Raw genomic sequence first — 25,025 nt, forward strand, 5'->3', positions numbered from 1 at the left:
AACCACTTTTGCTCCTCCAATTCAACTTCTTAAAAATTCAACACGTATGAATTCAGATTGTGCGTGTATGAATGAAATGGCTTGGATTGACTGTGAAGGAAACTTTTTATTCTTGGCATGGTTGTGAATGTTGACGATGCTTTTTTTTTTTTTTTTGAATTATATGTGTGTGGAAAATGATCACTTGCTAACCTGTAAATAAGAAATTCATTCATATTTTAGTGTGTTTGATATGATTGTTACAGAGTGTAAAATATATTGTATTGAATCACTTACAATGAATGAACAAGAGATATACATAGGCAAAACCTAATGGGTTAGGTGAAGTTGGGCAAGGTGTGAACACAAGCTTGGTGTACTTTTTATTTTTCAACATATAGTATATTTTTTTATTTTTTACTTTTATTTTTTTTTACATTCAACAATCACGCTTGTATGAATTTTCAAACTTGGGGGTGTGCAACGAGATTATTACCGTATATAAAGATTGGGTTCTGTCTCTCGTGCAACGATAAAAGGCCTCTCAATTTGAATGTCGATGAGCTTTAGACCAAGTCTTCGATTCTTGAAACAATCAAAAACCAAAAAGAAGCAAAGAAAGAGAGAGTGAGAAAAAAGAAGCAGCAATGGACAGAGACTTTGCTTCACTTTGGAAATATCATCATAAACACCAAGTATAATGTGTGTGTTTTTTAATAACTGATTAATATAAAATATTCAGCGAACGATTACGCGAATCCTCTTGAGTAACGATTTCTCGTTATTTTGTGCTGTTAGTGAATTTCGCTTCTATAATGATAAAATTTTGTTAGTATGAAAATATAATACTTGTTGACTCAACCAACTGAATCACCCAAATAATATGAGTTCAAATTCTTGATCTAATAACATGAAATTGTCACAGTACTATTGAATCACAAATAAAGGAAAAAACATTTTTGGAAAAGAGAGAAGCTTTAATTGATAAGTGGAATAGCTTTATACAAGGAACACAAGATAAAGGTATTGTATTGCTTCAGAAAACCAAAAGCAATTGTCCATTAGGTTTATCTTCCATGTCTCCAGAAGATGTCTGGAGACTAACACATTTCTTGGATTGTGCAACAACTTTTATCATTGTATCTACCTCTTCTCTTCTTCCTTTTCCATGCAAACTAAAATCCCATTCCATGAATCTCTGTCTCTCTTGATATCCAATAGCACGGGACCACATCCAACGGCACACCACACACACATGCGCGATGTGTATGTGTGATGAGCCGTCTGATGTGATACATCCATGTTGTACTGTAGAGCATCCGGACTCATAGAAAAGAAACTTCTGAGCATACACAAATTCTTTAACATGAAGTCACCAATCACACACTGCCAATACTCAAACTCAGTAACAAGGAGGCGCAATAACAACTTGGTTGAAAAATAAAATAAAAAAGAGAGGGAGAGAGAAGCACAATAGGAACTTAATTAGTAACTTGGCTATATCAATTACAAGAGTAAATAACTTGGCTATATTGATTCTTTTCTCTGCTAAACACATGACAACAAATCCCAAAGTGAAGAAGCATGGTTCACTGCAACAAGTGCAAGAAAACATGACCTACAAGCTTAAACATTTTTTTCTCCTTCGCCATGCAAATGCCTTCCACTTAAGCTCGACCAGGTGGTAGTTTAAATTTACCTGCTTTCCTGAAGAAAATATTACAAGATAACCATAAGAGCATGAATATTCACACACACACACACAGATAACTATATAATATTAAAACAAAATTTGGTTTTGTGTGAAGCAGTTTAACATAGGTTATAAAAATTGGCAAAAAAGTTTATGACTCTCAAGTGGACATCAAAAACATATCTGAATCAAAATTTGGTAGGTGTAATGTGCATATTCTTAACAATAAATAGATTATGGCCATGATAAAGAAATTCGAATAGAGAATTAAGAAGAGAATTTAAAAAAAATGAGCATCGTGTTCATCATTATCATTTTTGTCTTAATCTCATATGAATAGAGTTGGCCACGTAAAAAGGCTAGCCCATGAGGCTCCCCGTTTATACATATTACGTTTGTGTGTATGTGTATGTGTGCATGTAGAGGAACTGGATGTGTGTACCTGTTATGAATCGGATCAGCTCCATTAGGTACTCTCCTTTTGCTTACATAATTCAGATCCAAATCCCAGTGAACATCATGTCTCTCTGTTCCAATCAAATTCAAGAATCTAGAATTCGCTGACGACGAAATCATTACAGTAATGGTTGTGGCTTCGTAGTTGGTTTCAATACCAATTAATAAAAACAAGATAAACCCCATGAACAGAACAACTCCTAACAAAGCCCTCAAAACCCTACCCCTGCCACCCATATTAAATTCTCTCCCCTTTTCTTCTAAATATCCTCCCCAACACATAATAACTGCCCTTTCTGAGATAGAAATGAAAATGAGGTTGAAACAATCATGATGTGTGTGTGTGTGTGTGTGTGTGAGAGAGAGAGAGAGAGAGAGAGCAGGGTTAGGCAAATATTGTAGTTTTCAACTTGGCGGGTAAGGACTGATTCGTTTTCTTTATAGATCGAGCGAAGACTGGAAGTATTTCTTTTTGCATTTATATATATAGAGAGAGAGAGAGAGAGAGAGAGTGAGAGTCAGATCAGTATTTTGCAAAAAAGAAAAAAAAGTAATTGGTACCAGTGTTGCTTTAAAATGATTGGGTCCACAGAAAAAATTCTTCCTTCGCTTTGGTTTGCATCTTCATGTAGACCAAAGGGGACCTCACTATCTCCTAGTCCTTGGGTACACTAAGTTTAAAAAAAGACATATATATATATATATATATATATATATATAGGGTCTTGTCCTCCATTTGAGAAAATATAAAAATGTGTTCTGTGGAGCTCATATTGGGGATTTGGATGGGAAACAATATTCATACACAAAATTAAATGGCATCTTTGTCTCAGTGAGATGTCTCAAGTCTAAACTGAATTATTTCATTAGATGTACTTCTAAATTTTGGACTGTATGTTGCAGAAAATGAAATATTTTTGGTTAATTAGATCTCTCTCTCTCACACACACACAAACACAGAGACAGAGGACAACGTGGAGGTCCACTTGAGCAATTTCCTAAAAGGTAAAATGGACATGCAACTTTGAGTTTTTTATAATTGCTCTATCTTATTGTACATTTTGTAAATTTCACATACAATATTCCATAAAAAAAACAATTAAAGAAAGGAAGTGTGAGCTCCTATAGTAGAGAATGCCGTCCCAATATAAAGGTGCATTATAGATTAGGGGGTAGGAGTTGGGATCCCCTGCAGGTTGGACAGATCTCAACACTTGCACATGCGAGCGTTTACACGTGTGTGTGATCAATAGGGATCCATTCGACGTGGAGCCGCAGAGGATTCCAACTCGATAGGGCATATGTAGGTGCCTATATGTGTTTGAGTTGAGATCATGATGTGGAAGATCCCAACTCGGTATTTAATATCCATCTCTTTATTAAGGGAAAATAATAAAAGGAGGTAGACATATGAGATTCGAATGCATCCTGACCTTACCTTTAACCTAAATTTGATTCCAACTCATCATATCCAACAATGGCCTTCACGCTTTCTGGTTAAGCTCATTCTATATGCTACTTCTTCCGGGAAAAAGGAGGGAGAGAGTGGAAAAAAGGAAGGGGAGAGATGCTTCCTCCTTTTAAACTCAAAGTATCAACAGGAATGGTCCACCAATCCTCTGTTCAAAAAAAAAAAATTCTCCTCCTTTTATGAACTCTAGCTACCTCTGTACATGGGACCTTCAAATTGAACTTAATATCTGTTAAAGTTGTGAGCAAGACATGTTAGCTGGATATATATATATAGTCTTCTGAATGCCCCAGTATTGATTCTCTATAAGAGAAACCAACAGAATTGTAGGTGCAAAAAACATAGGCTTTTGTGTAGGGCGGGAGATTCTCAAAATTTTGAGAGATTAAATTGCGAGCCCTTTAGACATATGCTTTCGTAGCAATAATTTGTTTTTATATGAATGTGAAATTTTCATTAAAATTAGACGATAAACAAATAAAATATAATAAGTTTGAAAACACACAAAGCAAAGTAGGTCTTCGTGATTTATAAAAGAGTACAATCCAATTCACATTAAAAAATTTAAAAATATTCAAAATAACTTAGTCACAAAAATCAAAATTCAACTTCATATCAAAGTAAATGTAACCCTCTTACATTTTGAGATGCAAAATTATAAATAAAGTATTCCAATCGCTATCATAATTTTGTTATTTGAACTGAGCTGAGTTAAAATTTTGACAGTTGATTGCATCTATGAATTAAAAATTTAGTTGTTTGAATTGGGCTTAATTATCATGCATGCACGTGAGCCCAAAACTAATATAATAATAAAATATAAAAAAAATCCTTTTTTCTTTTGAAAGAATGGAATAGAAACAAATTATTTTTCCATACAAATTATTATATTACATATATAAATTGATATTATAAGTATATGTTTATTGTCATAATTTTTTTTTTTTTTTTTTGAAAGTTACTTATTACCATAAATTTACATGATATATGATTGTGTATTGTATTTTAATTAGGGCGAATTGCAAAAAATTCCCCTCGACTATCACTCACTTACAAAAAACACCCCTTATGAATATTTTTAGAAAGAAACTCCCCTCAACTTTACTGAAGGGAGTATTTTAACTTAACACCGTGTAATAATTTTTTGAGATAATTTTTTGAACCAAATTACCCCTCAACATTTTGGATTGAATCATTGTTCAGTACTTCATTAAAACCGGTGAATACCAAATTCAGTCAAACCCAAATTTTTAGACGATTTTCATCAACCCAATTTCCTCTCAACCAATAGCCTAAATGAGCTACCATTAAATACATTCAAAGGAAACCCAATTGGAAACATAACAAAAGCTAAACCATCACCATTTTTTGGCGAAATCAAAAACGAGAAATAACTCGAAAAAAAACACCATTCTCTTTGGTTCCTTCCGCCAACTTGATGGGTTTCTTGTAAATGAGTTGCCCAGCACTTGAACTCGACGACCCAGTGAGTTGTACGGACGAACAACCATTATCGATCTTAGCATCACCATATAGAGTGTGTTGGGACTTAAAGCTCGAATCTTTTATCGAAATTCTTGAAAGAAAATGACAAATTTGGGTATACAGATAGGGTTTTAAAGTAGAGAAAGAGTAAAGAAAGGGCTGTGAAGTACCTGGAAGGGGAAAAAGCCACCATAGTCGATCTGGGTTTGAGCTGAGATTCTGGGACTGTGCTTTGTGTATTGTTACTTTCTCTCTCTAGGGTTTGTTGGATGAACCCAATTACTCCACTTGGGTATTTGTGTTTTATATTTCTAGGGTTTGAGAACAGAACCAATGAAGTGAAATGGGTGGTGGTCAGTCAGCTTGGAGGTTGTGAAAATTAAATACCTTTTACTCTCTTCTGCAACACATAAATTCACTTTCTCTGAATATTTGTTGACGGGACCGGAGCAGCGAGGTGCCATGTCGATGGGACCGGGTTTGGAAGATTGAACAATGTGCAAAAGTTGTGTTGTCAACTTGTTGACATCAAAGACGAACTCGGTCAGCTTCTATGCGAAGCCCTTGATGGCAATCTGAATACATGTTTCTTCATTTGTATGTTACAATAGTTTAAAAATGAAGAATCACAAAATTTTAGTATTATTTGGGTAGATGAAAATAGTCAGAAAATTTGGGTTTGACCGAATTTGGCGTTCCACTGAATTTGGTGTTCACAGAATTTAATGGAGGACTGAACAATGATCCAATCTACAATGTTGAGGGGTGTTGCTCAAGTATAGACTCTAGAGGGGGGGTGAATAGAGTCTTTGGCAAACAATGACCAATTTTCGGATTTGTAAATTTTACTAAACCCTTCTAACAATTATGTTATAAAGAAGATATAAATATAAGCAATTAATAGCATAAATATAAAGGAGATAAGGGAAGAGAGATTGCAAACATTCACACGGCGATTTTAGCGAGGTTCGGAAACTCCTACTTCTCGGCTCAAGACCCCTCTTGAGACTTCCCAATCCACTAGTGCACCTCCTTACTGGTGAAGAGCAAATCTTTACATGAAGCAACTCCTTACTTTACTTTGCTAAAAGACAACCTCTCTTAGTCTTCCTTTAGGTCACACCAACCCTTACAAATTGAAGCTAGCTTGCTTCTTCTTCCTTGGGCCACACCAGCCCTTACAAATTGAAGATCAGATTTGTTGCATACAAATATATCTCTCAAAGATTGATATGCAAATATTAGCTCACAACTTTCAGTTCACTCTAGAGTATATATATAAATAAATTGAAGCTCAATACTCTATGAATGATATGGGATGAGAGAGTATAATATGAATACAAGAACAAAAACTCTTTGGATGCTATATGATATTTTTCTATGGTAGCAACACTTAATCCCGAAGTCCCCATCTCTATTTATAGAGTTTTGATGAGTTAATTCAAAAATATAGCTGTTGTGCACAGGGTTCAAGGCAAAATAGCCATTCAAGTTTGAATCTACGCAAGTTCGATCGACCGAAATAGAACACCTATGTGTTTCGGTCGTCCGAAATGGTTCAAGATTGGCTTTCATCTTTGTTTCGGTAGACCAAAGAAAACTTTCACAAGTTTCGGTCGATCGAAAGTCCTTCTTCCTTTGTTTTAAAGCATTCTGTGAGAATCGGTCGTCCGATTCATTTGGCTCCTTAGTTTCGGTCATCTGAAACTCTTAGAGCAACATTTCATTTCCTTGGTTCAGTAGACCGAACTCAGTTGGTCTTATATTTCGGTAGACCAAAATAGAACTGATGCTTCAGAAATTGCTCTAAGTTAACAGATGAAACAGTCTATGCACAGAGTACCTTATTTTCATTGAAAACATTTAAGGAAATGTCTTTACTTTAATTTATATGTCCATTTACTTTAAGTTTACAATGTAAATAAGGAAGTACCCCCCACTTGGATTCAATAAAAAATACTAGAAAATTGAAATCTAACTAAATCAAAATGTAGAAATTCAGTTTTAGTACAAATTTGGATTTCCAACAGTTTTGGTAAAAATGAATCTGTATGTAGACCAATGTAGACTTGGTCAAAAATTCTAATAAAATCAGTTTAGGCTAGTTTAAGTATAAAGAGTTATTACCGGAAAAAATTATTTTGAAATAATCATTATTTCAAAAATTCATTTTTCATACTTAGCCAAAAACACAGTTTTTTATGACGCGCATTCTGGGGTCCTAATGTCCGTTACCAACTCATGGTAATGAAGGCTTCGCATGCCTTAATTATTGACCAATATGAATTATATGATTGATGTGCATGGTCTTAGTATTTCTAGCACAAATGATGAGTTCTTTCAAAGCTTATGCAAGCTTGAACTAACTCACTCTTTAGCAATGACTTCATGTGTAATCGTATATGAATGAAGTGCATAGTCTATTGCTAATGGATATAGGAGCATATGAATGATGATATGATGTGCATGGTCCTATAGAGATGAGTTTCAAATGGATTCATAAATACTGTGACATTGAATCCTAAACACTCACCATCCTATCTACCCATTTTTTTTCACGCTTTGTCCATGATCGTGTAGGCTTTTAGGTAAACTTGTTTTATTCCTTTCTTTGAGTTGCTTTCTTGCTCATTGTAGTCCAAGCTACCTTTGGATGGACTTTGCATTTGGTTCCTTGCAACTTCATGTTCCTTTTGTCTCATTTGTTTTCCATAGATGTGACCTTGAGTAATGGAATATATAGAATGATCTTTCATGCTTCATTGAGGTCATCCTTTGAATGTGAATAATCTATAACACTCAATGTAAACATTAATCCTTAAACACCATTAATAGTTTGTTATCATCAAAACCTATAGATTGTCCTTGAATGGAGTCCTTAAGGTCAACAAGGGGTAATTTGGTCCAAAAAATTATCTTAAAAAATTATTACACGATGTTAAGTTAAAATACCCCTTTCAGTATAATTAAGGGGGATTTCTTGCTAAAAATATTCATAAAGAAAGTTTTTTGCAAGTGAGTAATAATCGAGGAGAATTTTTTTAAATTCACCTTTTTAAATATGGATATCATAGCTTGAAATGAAATGAATGTCTTTTAATTAATTAAAAGGTTATTTATATTCAATTACGGGAAGAAGTGATATTTGAGATATATACTACTATATTAAATTATGGTACTAAATTTGAGACTTTTCGAAATTGAAAGCCCGAGACGACCGCCTTGGTCTTTACCCAATGGCCGACCTGCTTTTATGCTTCATCCTCACTACACCTTGTCATTGAAATATCCTTACCCAATAAAAATTTAACAAATCAGTTTGTGAATCCGGTTTAGAGCAAATTTTTTAAGTAGTGGGACCAACTTCTTTTATCAATGACATGGCATGCATCTTCTTGGTATAAACACCAAACTTCATTGAGGTTTTAAAAAGCTATCCAACTTTTATGTCATTAATTTTTTAATAATAATACCCCCAGTCCCAGTGTCTCATATTTAAAAAAATCTCAAATTTTTTTAAATTCACCTTTTTAATTATGGATATCATAGCTTGAAATGAAATGACTGTCTTTTAATTAATTAAAAGGTTATTTATATTCAATTAGGGGAAGAAGTGATATTTGAGATATATACTACTATATTAAATTATGGTACTAAATTTGAGACCTTTCGAAATTGAAAGCCCGAGACGATCGCCCTGGTCTTTACCCAATGGCCGACCTGCTTTTATGCTTCATCCTCACTACACCTTGTCATTGAAATATCCTTACCCAATAAAAATTTAACAAATCAGTTTGTGAATCCGGTTTAGAGCAAATTTTTTAAGTAGTGGGACCAACTTCTTTTATCAATGACATGGCATGCATCTTCTTGGTATAAACACCAAACTTCATTGAGGTTTTAAAAAGCTATCCAACTTTTATGTCATTAATTTTTTAATAATAATACCCCCAGTCCCAGTGTCTCATATTAAAAATTTATTTCGAAAATTGTGAATTTCCCCCCTCTAATAAAAATTTCTGAAATTTTGACTGTTTTATATTCTCCAATATTTAACTCAACAAATACTCTGATCAAATCAAACTCTATTTCCCAAAAAAAATCAGAAAGGTTACTCCTATTATTATTATTATTTTGATAATTACTATTCCAACCTTTATGAGTCCAATAAAAATTTACAAACTAATCACAGAGGAAAAAAGATGGAGCCAAGTGGGCCAGATTTCCCGCTCTAGGTCTGAGACAGACTTCGAAGAGGCCCATTTTCTGAGGAGATGGGCTGGCTTACTATTTAAGGATGTACGGAGCCCAAACCACTTTGAAATTGGGATGGGCCCTTAAAATATGATTGACGTGTCTACCCAGACGTAAAAAATCAAATATTGATTAGGAAACAAAGACGTGAACATTCGTGCAATAGGTAGCAGTCACACGTGCACTTCACGAAAAATATGTCCACTGGTAATTTTCTAAACGCGTAACATGACGCTCTCTCGTACTGACTCAAAACCTCGTGATGACAACAACTCCACGCATTACGCACACGGTTTTTTTAACCACAAAGTCCTATTACTTTATCCACGCGCCTTCACCACGTTAGCAAACACCTGTGCCCTAATTGTGTGGGCCATTCCAATGTTGTAAATTAATGTAGTAGTACTACTTTTCACCCTTTCAAATAAGAAGCATTTTCAGTGCTCTTGTACCTACCAAGTGTACTTCTGCCGTAGGGACGCCGGGTATGGACCGGAAAATAGTCTTTATTTTTATTCCCCGTTTAACATACTTATTTTTATTTAAAATTATTTATTAAACGAGGCGGAACAAGAATGGGATAAGACGAGACCGGAAGGAATTTTATAGGTTATTTTTGTAAGTGTTTGTTTTTATTTCCGTAACTATTTTTAATTTTATTTAAAATTATTTATTAAACATGACGGGACGAAGATGGGGTGAGTCAAGGGTTGGAATGAATTTTATAGAATACTTTCATAATTGTTATTACGAATCTAACGAGAGTAAATAATAAAAAAAATCAAGTATTATAATAATACTTTTGTTTAATGCAAATAAAAATAAAAATTCAACCTCTTAATTGAAACTTAAGACTTAAAAATATAAAAATAATACATAAAAATTCACAAATAAAAATAATACGAAAAAATATTTAGTGATTGAAATATAATAGCTTAGGGTTTAATTAATATATATCTAATATTATTGTATATAAAATAAAGTATAGGAATAATATTATAATTTATTATTATAAACGGATAGGTGACCTTTCCCCTTTCTCGCCCATAACCATGTGCATTTTCAATCCTAACTCTCATCTTCAACCTAAAACCATTTAACTACCTCCACAATCGTCCTAAACCAGGGTTGGGGGTACCCGATTAGACAGAATAATTTGTCATACTTCTCACTAATAAAAACTCCTCATTTCTCTTAATTACTCACTATAAACCCCAATTATAAACCCCAATAATAGCAAGTCTTTTTCCTATTTATTTAAGAGTCGGTTATATGTATCCTATACTTTCAATCTACCTATGAGTAAATTATATATAAAAATATATATACCTTCTTTAAATTCGGAGATGCTGAAATAGGATAATGTGAGTTAGGGACTTTACTACACCCTACATCATGGTGATATTTTGATGGATTAAAATTCTCTCTTATAAAACAATGTTCTATCCTATCCGGTACCTTACACAAATATCTTGATGGACGGACAATGTTTCACGAGTAGGATTTTGATCCCATCTTGTAGTATTCCTTCCATTCGGATCACCATAAAGTCTAAACTATATGCTATCAAACAATACACCTATTGACCCAATTTTGCATTATTGGTACCACTTTTTTCAAACAGTAACACACTTTTGCAGCTTTGGAGCGTGAAGAAGCGCGTGGAATAACCATGACATTGCCCCAGTCTCATTAATAAGGCCACCTGGCTATCAATTAACAACAGTAATGTGGGCCCTTCGAGGAAAGATGCCGTACGCTAACTACTGCTGCTATGAGTCAGTGGCGATTTTATTGACCATAACTTTTCTATACACGATACCCCTCCTCTCTCTAATATAATCTCTCTCGCTATATTTTACCCTAAAACAAAAACTTCTATATATTTTTTTATATAATTACATCTGTATAAATCTCTCTCCTACCAATTGTATCTGTTTATATATATTTTGTAAGGGGAAGTGAACCACTGAAGATGGAGAACTGAGACTCGCTTCTATTTCTAAGAGTGAGACTTGATTTGGGTGAAATTTTATTCTGATCTGAAATCATCCAGTTTTAGAGAGAGAAAGTTTTAGAGGGAGAGAGAGAGAGAGAGAAAGAGAAACAATGGGAGTATCTGGGTCGAAACCCAAATACTTTCCGGGAGGTCGATCGTGCTTTAGAAAGAAGCACCATCGCAAGCAAAGAAAAGTGATCAAAACCCAATCTTTATCTCGTAAGCTCAACAAGGTCGATTCATCAGCTCAAATCGATCCTTCTTTTTCCAATCCCACTTTTCAAGGTTCCGATCTCTTACCCTTTTCGTTTCTTTGCTTAATTTTTGGTTTCTGAGTCTATTTTTTGATTTTTTTTAGCGTTTAGTTTACGACATTTTACTTAAAACTTCATTAATTAGGACTGATTAATGAAGGTATATTATTATTATTATTTTTTGGGTTGTATTTTTAGATCAACAAATAATTTATTAAGGCTGTATACTCAACTTAATTCAAACCAATGAATTTTTTTTTTTTTTTTTTTTTTTTGAGGATCCTTAGATTAAACAAAATTAATGATAATGTATAGTTTCGACAAAAGATTTAGGCTGAGTCTCAGCTGTCAAGCTACCTAACGCAATTATTCCCTTTTTTCGAGTTTGGCACCGACAGTATGAATGTAGATGGCAAGTTAGTCTTATTTCATAAATAATGGTATGTGACTTCAAGCTTGTAAAAAAAATGATTTTTCTAGTTAACTATGTGCTTGTGACAATGATCTTTTACTTTGACTGTTTGAATTTTATGTTTCTATGTTGAATTTTTGGTTTCTGAGATTTTATGTATGTTTTTGCGTTAGGAGAATTTAGAGTTTTGCTTTTAGTTTACTCCATTTTACTTAATACTTGATTAATTAGGAGTGATTAAAGAAGGTATCACATTACATTTTGTTTTGGGTATATATTTTTGGATTGACAAGTAATTGATTAATTCAAATCAGTAAAGTATTTTCTTAACTATTTGGGGTCGGCTATTTAGATTAATAAAATTAATGATGATATAATCTTGACAAAAGATGTAGTCTGAGTTGCAACTGTCAAGCTACCTAACGCAATCAATTATCCCCTTTTTCTTGTTTGGTAGCGAAGGTGTGGAAGTAGATTGGTTATGTGGGAAGTTAGTCTGATTTCATAAATAATGGAATGTGACTTCACGCTTGTAAAAAAATGATTTTCTTTTGATTCTTCTTGTTACTTCAAGCTTGGAAAAAAATTGGTTTTTCTTTTGATTCTTCTAGTTAACTATCTTGAAGTTTGGTGGCAAGGTAACTATATCTTTGTGACAGTGGTCTCTGATTTTCACTGTTTGGATTTTTTATTTTTATGTTGAACTGATTTTTTTTACTAAATTTGATTTCATGAACAGTTGGCTCAGATTCATGGTTTGATACTACGACTGTAATTGACTCTGACGGTGATGATGATTTTTACAGCATTCAAGATGGTATGTGGCTTTGACTGTGAGCAACTGATTAAAGATTATGCTTTAATTTAATTTTGTGAGGTAGTTGAGTTATGGGAGTTGCTGATTGTATCATAAATGATATTTGTGTATGCAGATGTTGTATCTCAAAATGGCTTGGAAATCCGGCCAAAACATGCTGATGCTGATCAAATAAAATTAGATGACTCGCAGAGTGAGATGAAAACCCCTGTTTTCTTGGATGAAATTTCCACTCGTTCTATGGATGAAAGTTCTGGAGGGGGCGAGACGGTTGGAATGCATAATCGTGGACTTCTTTCAAATGCCTGTTTACCTTGTCTGGCTTCTACTGATCCCTCAGATGAGAAGAGAAAATCGTTTAGCAATAGCTCTACAAGTTTTAAAAAAAAGGCATCCTTGAAACTCTCATTCAAATGGAGGGAAGGACAAGTTAATTCTTTTACAAGTATGCACCATTGTCTCTTTCTTTATGTAGATTCATTAGAATTTCTCTTGGTTGCTGGGTTCTCTCCTGTTTTCCGACTTTACAAGAAGTGAACATGAGTCCTTACTAATATCCGCACTCAACATTCTTAATATTGGGATATTGTTATTAATTCTTAACATTTTATCTGCAACTAATTGTTGAACTATAAGATCTACTGAACGTAGTTCAGATGCATAAAACCATTTCAGTATAAATATATGATTGTTGCTCCTATACCAAGAAAGGCCACTAGTTGCTTAGGTCATCCTTGGTATGAATTTTTTATGTCCATGCTATTGTAATGCTGCTATAGGTTGTTCTTCAAATCTCTTCTTAAATAGTTCCTATTTACATGAATTCCATATCAAACAAGTTTGGAATTCAAATGATCGTTATACAATATCAGATGCTCAACAGTTGCTGGTTTTTTAATGATTACGTAAACTAACTGTAATGTAATTCATGAAGTTTAAACTTAGGTCTAAGGGCTTGCATATCATTTTTCCGGTACAATGTTATATTAACTCCTATATTGTCCAGAAAACAAGTCATTATTCCATGATTATAAGATTTGCAGCAAATGTGCGCGAGATACAAAGTCGCATATCTTGCAAGATGATGATACCTGTCATAATGCAATTTCCCTCTTTATTTTGCTATTTGTAGTTTGTAAACTATTTGCAACAGAACGAACAGCTTATATATGCATTTGCTTTCTTTCTCAGAGTCACCAAAGGAACTTCTGCAAAGACCAATAGCAGGTTCCCAAGTTCCATTTTGTCCAATGGGGAAGAAAATGTCTGATTGTTGGTCACCACTTGAGCCAAATACTTTCAAAGTCCGGGGACCAAACTATCTTAGGTAGGAGCCAAGTTCAGTTTTTTTTTTTTTTTGCCCTCTTTCCTTTGATACCATGCAAATATTTGGTAGACGATTTCACTATTTTCTCTTCTTTGGCTGGAAACTCAATTTATTTATTTATTTATTTATTTTTTCTTTATTTCTACCTACCTGAATTGGATGTTGCATCTGCTCTTATTTGTTTGACAGGGATAAAAAGAAAGAATTTGCTCCAAACTACACTGCATTTTCTCCTTTTGGTGTTGATGTATTCTTATCTCCACGGAAAATTGATCATATTGCTCGTTTTGTGGAACTTCCTGCTGTTAATTCATCTGGAGAAGTCCCTCAAATTCTTGTTGTAAATCTCCAGGTATATACATTCCATTGTCGCTGTAATTTAGTCCTTAAATTTATTTCATGTTATTTTGGTCGAATTTTTTATATAAACAATTTGTGTTGCTTGGCGTTTATTAAACTATTTGTCCAAGGTGCATCATATAGATATTTATATCACTATATATTCTCAAGTTTTGGGGCCCAACAAAGTCTCTAAAATTATCTTACGCTCCAACAACCGTTGGTCAATTAAGAAAGGGAAAGCATTCCTTCAATGTTAAATTGACAAGTTGAAGTTATGAAGTTGCTTTAAGATAATTTACTTGGAAATAGGATATTTTTTTGGAAACTCCTTCAATAATGACATGCCCCCTTTTGTCTTCTTTTTCTCAGATACCGCTGTATCCTGCTACAATATTTCAAAATGAATATGATGGAGATGGAATGAGTTTCGTGTTGTACTTCAATCTGTCTGAGAGCTATTCAAAAGAAATTCCAACTCATCTTCAAGAAAGCATCAGAGTAAGATACTTGTATAACTTTCTGCTTCTAATCTTTGCATTTTGTTCCAAGAGGCGAGTTTTAAAATAATGGAAATATATTTTAGAAGTAATATTTTTTAATTTGGGGAGTGGTTTTTTTTTTTTTTTTTTGGGAAGTTAATGGACGCATCTATATGATGTGTATTTACTGTTACACTCCATTCTAACTAGTTTGAGTTCATGCTTCTTCTTGGACAGAAATTAATTGATGATGAAGTAGAGAGGGTTAGAGGTTTTCCAGTAGATACAATTGCACCCTTCAGGGAAAGATTGAAGATCTTGGGCCGATTGACAAATATCGAGGATCTTCATTTGAGTTCAACTGAGAGAAAGCTCATCAATGCTTATAATGAAAAGCCTGTTCTCTCACGTCCTCAACATGAATTTTACTTGGTAAGCTTTCCTTAAAAATTTCAAATTTCTTTAACATGGTTGGATTTTATTCTTTTCTAATATTTCCATTTCACTGGTTCGAATATTTAGTAGATTAATTTTTTATAGTTATTGTCTTTCCATACATGAAGCCCACATAACTTTTTTGTACTTTTTCCTAAATAGAAATAAGATTTGCCACTGCGCAGGTTACGAAAAGTGACCGTCCACATTGAGGGTAATACTAGGGAAAGAGGAAGACCAAAGTAAATATGGGTAGAGTTAGTAAAGAAATAATAGTATGTGGATTAACTGGGGCTATGGCCTTAAATGGAGCGGAATAGAAACATAGGATTCATGTAGCCGACCCTAAGTAACTGGGAAAAAACAGATTTGCCACCTTAGGGAACGATGGGGTTGTGGATGTTGGCTAATGCCTCCTGTAATTTCAAGAAGCAACTTTTTTTATTGAACTTTTCTATTTGCTAATATAGAATGATGTGGTAATTCCATCAGACTGAAATATTTACTGAAAATATTCATTATATTCTCAATAATATATCCACTGTGAAATTTTTTACAGGGAGAGAACTACTTTGAGATTGATTTGGATATGCACAGATTCAGTTACATCTCTAGGAGAGGATTCGAAGCAATTCGAGATAGGTTGAAGCACTGTATCTTGGATTTCGGCCTGACAATTCAGGTAACCATCTTTAAAATGAAAAGTTCCTCTTTTATTTTAAAATCTACTATTAGGCATACACCTGACATGACCTTTTAAATTTATATCAGGGAAACAAGGCAGAAGACTTGCCAGAGCATGTGCTATGTTGTTTACAGTTGAAGGAAATCGACTTTAATAACTACAGGCAACTCGGTTTTTAAGTTCATCGTGAATGGGATCGGCCACAATCTTGGATTTTAAGTTAGGAACCTCAACCAGAATGTCCTAAAATACATTGAAGGTACTTGGCAATTGAGAACTGATAAAGAGCCATGTTACTTTCTATTGTTAGCCTTCATTTCTTCTTTTTGTAGTTTTATTTAATATCTTCATGAGTGTACAGTCCTGACCTACAATAAACTTCAATGAAATAATGAGATTATTCTTTGATTAATTCTTTCTTTTTAACTTGCAATGATGGTTGTGGTATTATTTATAGTTTCCAACTTTCCATTGTATGTACAATTTACAGTGATTGAAATTTATGTGAGTGAGAGACTAGGTTATCACATGTAACGACGTCATTACGACTTCATCCATCGCTCACACAAAATATAAAAAAAGTGGATTGTGTCCGACTTTCAGGCTATTTATCATTTGAAAATGAATGGTTGCAGAAAATAAAAAGGCAGGTCATTTAATTCTTAAAAATGGGGCAGTGAGATATATATTGCTTTTAAAGAACCGAAAAAGAAGATGAACAAATGTTTATGTAGGTAAACTGGGCCCTGATCACACCCTCTAGCTTATTGTCACTTATTGTCACGGGCTTAAAGTTTCAGCCCCACTTTAGCTGCTCCTGTGCGACATCAAGACGTTGCTTCCACTCTCGCAAGTACTTGGTCAGCCTACACACCTTAGCCAACACACTCCCCTCGTGCGCTTACTAGTGTTGTAATTGCCCTCACCATCTTCTCACTTGGCTTGCACACTCACACACACTAAGACACTTAAATTGGCAAGGAAAGAACACTTCTATTACTTCAAAAAATGCTTTGTACAAGACTAGCACTGAAGCTCTCTACAAGGCTCTCAAGACTCACTCTAGGACTTGTTGACAACAAAATGAAGTCATACTCCTATTTATAGGCATCCCCATCCCTAAGTATCTAATCGATTCTCTAGAATCTTTTCCCACCTTCTTCACACTTCCATACTTATCCACAAGTCTCTACAATATTCTAGAACTCTCTATATTACTCCACACAATTCTGGAGAACTCTAGAATATATTACACATATCTCAAATCTTCCACACAACTCTAGACAACTCCGGAAGGACTCTAGAAACTCCACTCGCCATACAGCGTCCTCCTCAACGTCTGCGTATCACCTGCGTGGCACAGCCTCCATAGGCGGGGCGTGACATTATGCTCTCAAGGCATGTCCATATTCTTCTCCATCTCCAATATTTTTTATATTTTTTATCATATGCCATTTCGCCTACTGTATTAAATGTTTATAAATAATTTTTAATGCCATTTTGCCTATTGTATTAAATGTTTATAAATCATTTTTAATAATTTCATCACATATTATTTTCATCGTACTCTATTGATTGGGGGTGTGTCTACGTCTCTGTCTCCAATGCAAGTGTCCAAACCTGTCTACTTTCTTTAGTTTTACAGTTCTCACATTGAAATTGAGAAAGCAACAACGATTTATTGAGTAGCAAAATATCATAATCCACTGGCAACCCAATCACTTTAATTTATCAGCTTGACAAATGATTTATTAGTAGCCCATGACATGATTCATTTGAGAATAAGCAATGCTTCAAGACATGACAGCCAAACTGTGCAAAAAAAATTAGTAAACTACAAAAGTTGAATTTGGATGACTGCCTCAAACTCCAGATACAACATAAACTCTACTTTCCATTTTCTCATTTTTTGGTTCAATTATAGGACATTTGCATGTCATTATATACAAATATAGAGGACAACTTTTCACCTCAGGAAACAATATGAACATGCAAATGCCGGGAAAAAAAACCGATTACTTTGATGAGCACACCTTGCAGCTCTTCCTACAAAATCCAGCAGCATCTTCAGTGCCTACCATATAGATAGGATTCCCTTCACACTCACCAGCAGCAGCCCACTGAGGGCAGTTCACATTCCGATCGACGCAGTCACCGTTTTCCGGATTCTCCTCTTTTTCCTCAAATGACCTCACATGAATCCACTTGGTTGCAGACCACTTCTCCCCCTCAATGACGGGGCAGCTCCCGTGCAAGCTCAATGGGTCGGGGGTTGCATTAGTATGAAGACTAAAGAACAGCAAAGCATCGCCCTCATTGGGTTTCACTGCAATTACAAAATTACACATTGGATGAAATATGCAGTGAATTCTGACCTGCATATTGCTTGGATTATACTACAACAAAACCAATCACTTTGCTGCCATTTCCGACATTTTTCCTGATTTGCCCCACTCCATTTACTATCATAAATGACAAAAGGGACATTTCACACCAATCACTCTACGCTTGTTATATGCCATTATTCTAGTGACAATAATGGTGAGCAACAAAGATGACAGCTAATATGCATTATATAAGCACACGAAATAATTTCCAAAAAGGGTCAACAAAAGTGATCTTTTGATTCATCTAGAACCTATTCCCATGCCACCAACTTTTATGATTTTTTTAGAGAAATGCAGCAATGATCAAAATTCCGTTGTAAAGGAGAATTACAATAATTTTAAACCGTTAACATATCATGTATCTTCTTCATATTGCTAAGTCATTCTCTAGTTGAAAGCATAATCAACATAAATCACTAGAAAAAAGACACGAACCCTCCACACTTTTATCGTGTCTTTTAGTTTTTGTTTACTATAATCCCACTCCTAACACCTTTTAATGATTCAACACTTTAGAGAAGCTACCGAAAAAGTTCTAGCAATCCTTCACATAATTAATATTCCAGATAATCAATTAATAAATAAAAACAATTATACCTGCATAGCCCATTTTAGCACAATCAGACCAGTTGTCATCCTTTGGTTGAGACTCTTTCGCCTGCTAATAACGAAAATTACGTAATTAGGTCCTAGGGAGAAGTAAAACCCATGGTAGAACCATTGCATAACAAAATTATCATATACCTCTGAATCGGGAAACACTGTTTCTCCACCCCTTTTAACATCAGACAAATACATAAGTACGGTGGCAATCCTGTGACCACCCAGTTCTAGATTGACCTTGTCATGAAAATAATCAAAATGTGGCTCGTACTTTTGACCAAGCTCATACCGCAGTACCTGCATGGCCTCCCCGTTTTCTGCTTACAACATCAGATTAAGGTAATGAATGGAAAATATTTTTGTGCCCACTGATATATCAAACCAAGAATCAGCACACCAATTTACCTACGGGAAGGAAAGTCCAAGCAGCAATCCTGGCCTCAATGCCAGCAACTATATCATCCTTCAAAGATGAAACAAAGGACATCAAGCAAGTTGTCAAATTTAGATAATTTATAGCTCAGTTATAAACGAAAGTTCTCAAAATTGTTTCAAAACGAAGGTGATCCTTTTGAAATGAAAATGTCACTACATGCAATAAAAGAGCTACAGATTGGTTATGTTTCAATTAATTGCCCTTTTGGAAAGGTAAAGAGAAATAAGAAACCAATCAAAAATAATTTATATTATTTTCATACCAGAACATAAAACAAACTAATTAAAACAATGAATCCTTATATAAAGATCTATCAATGGGGCTATGTTCCAATTAGTATTTTGCACAATTACCGCTTCGAAATGAAATTACATCCTAATTTTTCAAGAAACAATGGAACATTTCATTTGGCCAATTTCTCATTACATTCTTTTTTTGAGAAAGATTGGAACATTTCATTTAGCTAAATTCTCCATTCATTGACTTTGAATCTGCATTTAGAATCTACACAATTCTATGCACTACAATTAGAAAGATTCAATTGCAAATATGTAACAATCGGCATAACCGATAATTTCATATATTACCCTTACGAGACTACTACATTATGATAAAGGTTGTGCAATCAAAATTTAAAAAATCCTGATTTGATTATAATAACATCCTCCTAAATCAATAATAATTCAAGATAGATAGGAAGTTTCATTAACCTGAGCCTTGCTGAGAAACATGCCCGTGCTTGTCCGAACCTCACTCATTACGCTCTTGCCTGATTCATTGTCAGCCACCATTGACAGCTCTAGCTTATCCTTGGCCTATTCATTCAAATTCAATCAAGCCAAAAGAACAGAAACATTATAGCGACAAGAAATCAGCTACAGTGGTCTAATGACCTTCTGTTTGGCAGATGAGAAAACAGAAAGGAAATGGGATACAATCTTGAGGTTCACAATTTTATGACACTTGGTACAGCTAGTTGTACTGTTGTTACTTAGCACAATTAAATAGAATCATTTGCTTTCTCGGGTTCAGAATTTCAGATAATGCAAAAAACTAACATCAAATCATTAGTTTATTATCTTTCCCTACATTTTCTCGGCAACCAAACAAGCTCTGTTAAATCCATAAAGAGGAATTTCCCCCCAAAAAAAAAAAATTCTAACCACATTAATGAGATGATCACACTCCTCAACAACAGTTGTCTAATGACCTGTTTGGCGGCTGAGAAAACAGAGAAAAGGAAACCCAAAACAATCTTGAGGTTCACAATTTTATGATACTTAGTGCGTTGTACTGTTATAGCCACAATTAAATAAGAATCATTTGCTTTCTCTGGTTCAGATAATGCAAAAATAACTAATACCAAAATCATTACTTTATTCTCTTTCCCTACATTTTCTCAGCAAGCAAACAGAGCATTGCTCTATTAAATCCATAAATAGGAATTTAAAAAAAAAAAAAAAAAAAAAAATACTAACCAGATTAATGAGATGATCACACTCCTCATGTGTTAAAAATCCTCTATAGATGAAAGCCCTGTATAATTTCAAACACAACAAAACAAAATACGATCAACATTAAAAAAAAAAAATCCAACAAAGATTACAGAATATTCCAGTGTATATGTGCTGTTTGTGTAAGTCTAGAGAGAGAAGAAGAAGAAGTCTAGAGAGAGAATAGGACCTGGGATGCCAAGATATCTGGGTGACCCGAGTAGGATCAAACGGGGCAGACGAAGCACCAGTAGTCAATCTAAGCACCGAACTTTGCCTGAGAAAAAAACAACAAAACCAACAATGATTTGTGTTCTTAAATGGGTATTTTATAAAATTTCATAGAGAGAGAAAGAGATACGTTTCAGTAGCAGAATGAGAGAAATTTGGGAACAAGGAGAGGAAACAGAGAGAAAGTGGGAGAAAAACTCTGCAATCCATGAGGAAAAAAAAAAATGGTGGGTTTTTCAGCAAATTGAGGATTTTGCCGAGTATGATGGTGCAACAAAAAGGTTGGATTTTATTTGTTTGTTTGGCGAGCGAGAAAATTCAAAGCAAATGGCGTGGTCTTTTGGATTCTTCTTTGGGTCTTCTCTTCAACTTTCTTCATTTTCTCATTCAAAGCTTTTATTTTTGCTCATTAAAGGGGCGCCCACTGTAATTTGGTTTGTAGTTGGCATCTTCAGATGTCAAACTTTACTTTCTGAGAGATCACACGTTTGCCAAATGTCAAGGCCATTGGTTTTGTGGAAAACGACTCAGTTGAGTCAAGTCGGTGCAGTTTTTTTAATTTTAATTTTTATAATATTATTATAAGAGTTTTTAAACTAGTGTGTGAATGTGGTTTATGAACAATTAAACTTAATTTTCAATGACAAAAAACTATTAAATTGAATTACCATGGAATTTCCAATTTTTCCTTTTTGTATATAACACTTAACTCTTTTCACAAAATAAATAATGTATTTATATGATATGTTACATAAAGAATTGATTTTGACAATATGTTTAAAATGAAATTCCGTTTGACAGTATCGAATCTAATTTTGAAATCACATAAAAAAAAATCACATAAAATTTAATTTAAAATTAAAATGGTTACTTATATATATATATATATATATCTGGAAAGCAATGGCAATAGGCAGGTGACTCTTATTTAGTGTTGATTTTTAAGAGGATAAGGATGTAATTAATAAGAGAGATAACGAATTACACTTGAAATGGAACAACCATGCATGTTCGTTCAATTAATATGATACAAAGAATAAATAAGCAACATTTGTAGTAAAGTTTGAACTTTGTAAGAAATAATAAATAACTTACCAAACTGGTATGGAATTAATAAAGGCAATCCTCGATTCAAATTAACTTTTTAATTAAAAAACCATATTAAATGTGCAAAAGGAAACAAATAATAATAATAAGAGATAAACATTATGCTATTTAAATTGTAAATGAGGTAATTCAGGTTCAAAGAATGAGAATGATTAGTGTTTTTCCCTGTTAATCTTTTACCTAATTGCCTTTTCTTCACAGAGGATTTGTGTTTAATAGAAATATGTTAGTTATTGATTTTTTCTTTTATTTCAAAATTCTTAAAATTTGATTTTAAAGATCTAAACAAACAAACTAGACCTTTTATTTATTTATTTTGCATATATACACACACTAAAAAAAAAAAAAAAAGAAAGAAAGAAAAGAAAGAGGAACATTGTGATTTCTTTTTGTCCTTAGCGTTGGAACGAAACTTCACTATTCACAAAATATTTTAATAATATACAAAATAAAATATTATTTACCAAAAATGCTTCTATAAGACCCACAACAAAAATACAGTAACAAAAAGGCCAGCCAAACAGTCCCTTATTTTGTGTCGTTATTTATTTTGTTTCTGATTTTGGAGAGATCTTAAAATGGGAGTGGGACGTTGATAGATGAAGTGAGGCCCACCACTTCTATTTATCTCGTGATCCAAATTTGATGTACAATATTTTGGGCCCTTCGAACACGTTATGAATATTTTGGGCTGTGAGTCTCTATAAGTACGCTATAAAATAAGGCCTAGTTTAGGTTGGGTCCCACCCAAGCCTTCTGGACAGTAGATGTCCAGTCTGTTCAGGTGGTGGTGTTGTGTTGTCCTAAACTCACAGTTCCTCCTTCACCCAAATCTCATCTTCACATAAAGTTGAAACGTTTCATTTTCCAAAAAAACAATGATTCTATTGGTTATTTGGATATTTTAAAAATGGTCCACAGTGCTGAGTTTTTTTTTTTTTCGTTTTTCTTTTTGCAAAGTGCTGAGAAAATTCCAAAAAAGAAAGGCCTGCTTGGATTGTATTTTTAAAAACAGTTCTTGAAACAATTTTCACGTATAAAATACTTTCTATACTATGTATAAGACTTAGAAGAGTTTATAATTCACATAAGAAAAATAAAGAGAGGGCATCTAGAATTATCTAGACAAATTAATTTAATTCAAACCCCATTACAATTATTGGTAAGAATGTCAAGGAAAAAAAAAAATGCTACAATTATTTATGCCAAGAATATTAAAAAAAGGCAACTGTACTTGTTCGGCTCGCGAAAAAGCACTGGATCCGCTTTTCGGAATATGTGGAATGTGGATAGGATAGAATAGTGTGGGTGTGCGGGCGTGCCAGGAATTGCAGTAGTTCCAAAGTAGAAATCTGAACAGTAATCCAGTTGAAAATTTGTAAGGATCAGACGATTGTACGAAAGTTTGGAATGACCACATTCGAATGGTCTTTTTTGGCTTTGAACAAGGACTTTAAACTATTCTATAGCTAATGGAAAAGAAGACGATATTGAAGGTGCAAGGCTGAAAATTGAAGTGCAGGACTGGAAATTTAGAGACGTGGAAATGCAATGCTCAGCTAGAAGAAACGGAAAGAGTGCTAGATTTAACTCAAGCGTTATGAGAATTCATCGCATGGAATGAATGTTATATAAGATGGCAAAGTGCTGGACTCAACTTAAAATGATGTGTACTAGCAAAGTGCTAGGTTTAGACATAGTGCAAACTCATTGTTGAAATGAGATATACATGAAAACAAAGATGCTTGTGTTAATATGTTGATAAAGCAAGGCTTTGAGTAGAATTGAATAGGATTTGCAAACTAGCCTTACGTGCTCTATTTATAGAACACTTATATGTATGCAACCATTCGGCATGGCACATATCCACATGGCTTGGCTTGAAGCTGCCAAGTGCCCCATGCTCTCGGCAATTCCTTTTATTTCTACCATCATCTTCTTCTTCCTTTCTCTTATCGATTTATTTTGATGCTTAACTTGAACCATGTCTTTTTAGTCTTCCATGAACTTGTATCGTTGGTAGTTTTAAAGTGAATTTTCCATTTGTCTCTTTATCAGTTAACAGGTGTCCCACGTCTTCATGTTCTTCTTCTTTCGCCATAGATTTCTTTCTTTTTCAGATACGATTTTATTAGCCCTGTTAACCACATTCTTCGACAACTACTTTAGTTAGTGGTAGTAGTTGCATGAGGTACCACCACTTACAACTGATCTATTTGAACCCAGTATCCCACGATCCTTGTAATCTTTTCTTTCCTTGATTTTCATAACCTCATTTTGTTGGACTTTCCAATTTAATCTTGGCTTTCATGGCATCGTGGCCCCAGGACTTTAGTAATTTTCCCATCGTGGGGTTGCATCTGACACAATATATATATAAATATATTTGTATCCATAAATTACCCACGTTCCTTCTCTTTTCTGTAACCACGTTCCCTTGATTTCCGACAACTTCCCTTTTTCCAGCTTTCCTTATGAGTTTGGAGTTCATGGCGCCATGGACACCCTAATTTCATTGGTTTCTTCATCGTTGATATAATCTGGCGCATATATATATATATAAACAAACTAGCCTCCACGTCTTGCTTAATTTTAGCAACCGAATTTGACTTAGCTTGGACAATTTACCAAAGTCTCCTAAAAAGAATGAGAGAATCCAGTCCCCACGTCTGGTTTAGTC

The 25,025-nt window shown here is 34.1% G+C and overlaps 2 protein-coding genes and 1 long non-coding RNA gene across 4 annotated transcripts; 1 reads left to right on the forward strand and 2 right to left on the reverse strand.

Moving 5' to 3' along the window:
- Positions 1–885: 885 nt before the first annotated feature.
- On the reverse strand, positions 886–3,436 carry LOC132315848 (uncharacterized). The gene is made up of 2 exons (XR_009483861.1): positions 2,115–3,436; positions 886–1,686 (listed from the first exon to the last, which is right to left on the reverse strand). It is a non-coding gene; the product is annotated as an uncharacterized LOC132315848 (long non-coding RNA).
- Positions 3,437–11,137: 7,701 nt separating this feature from the next.
- On the forward strand, positions 11,138–16,500 carry LOC132315849 (uncharacterized). The gene is made up of 9 exons (XM_059814265.1): positions 11,138–11,622; positions 12,743–12,820; positions 12,936–13,265; positions 14,012–14,147; positions 14,337–14,499; positions 14,859–14,987; positions 15,206–15,400; positions 15,963–16,085; positions 16,175–16,500. The coding sequence occupies exons 1-9, from the start codon at positions 11,448–11,450 to the stop codon at positions 16,265–16,267; spliced, it is 1,422 nt and encodes a 473-aa protein (XP_059670248.1). The 5' UTR covers positions 11,138–11,447; the 3' UTR covers positions 16,268–16,500.
- A 1,401-nt stretch (positions 16,501–17,901) lies between these two features.
- On the reverse strand, positions 17,902–21,665 carry LOC132315850 (probable prolyl 4-hydroxylase 7). Of its 2 annotated transcripts, none has more exons than XM_059814267.1 (8): positions 21,369–21,665; positions 21,198–21,284; positions 20,993–21,050; positions 20,225–20,329; positions 19,484–19,541; positions 19,220–19,395; positions 19,073–19,136; positions 17,902–18,414 (listed from the first exon to the last, which is right to left on the reverse strand). In XM_059814267.1, the coding sequence occupies exons 1-8, from the start codon at positions 21,446–21,448 to the stop codon at positions 18,104–18,106; spliced, it is 939 nt and encodes a 312-aa protein (XP_059670250.1). In that variant the 5' UTR covers positions 21,449–21,665; the 3' UTR covers positions 17,902–18,103. The 2 variants fall into 2 exon arrangements, with proteins under 2 accessions (XP_059670250.1, XP_059670251.1); XM_059814268.1 differs by having other exon boundaries at positions 19,073–19,133; positions 21,369–21,663.
- Between the last annotated feature and the right edge of the window lie 3,360 nt (positions 21,666–25,025).

The sequence above is a fragment of the Cornus florida genome, unplaced genomic scaffold, assembly GCF_030987335.1.
Source record: "Cornus florida cultivar Cherokee Brave unplaced genomic scaffold, ASM3098733v1 CherokeeBrave_3.0.0_Hap2_Chr07, whole genome shotgun sequence".
NCBI classification, from domain to species: domain Eukaryota; kingdom Viridiplantae; phylum Streptophyta; class Magnoliopsida; order Cornales; family Cornaceae; genus Cornus; species Cornus florida.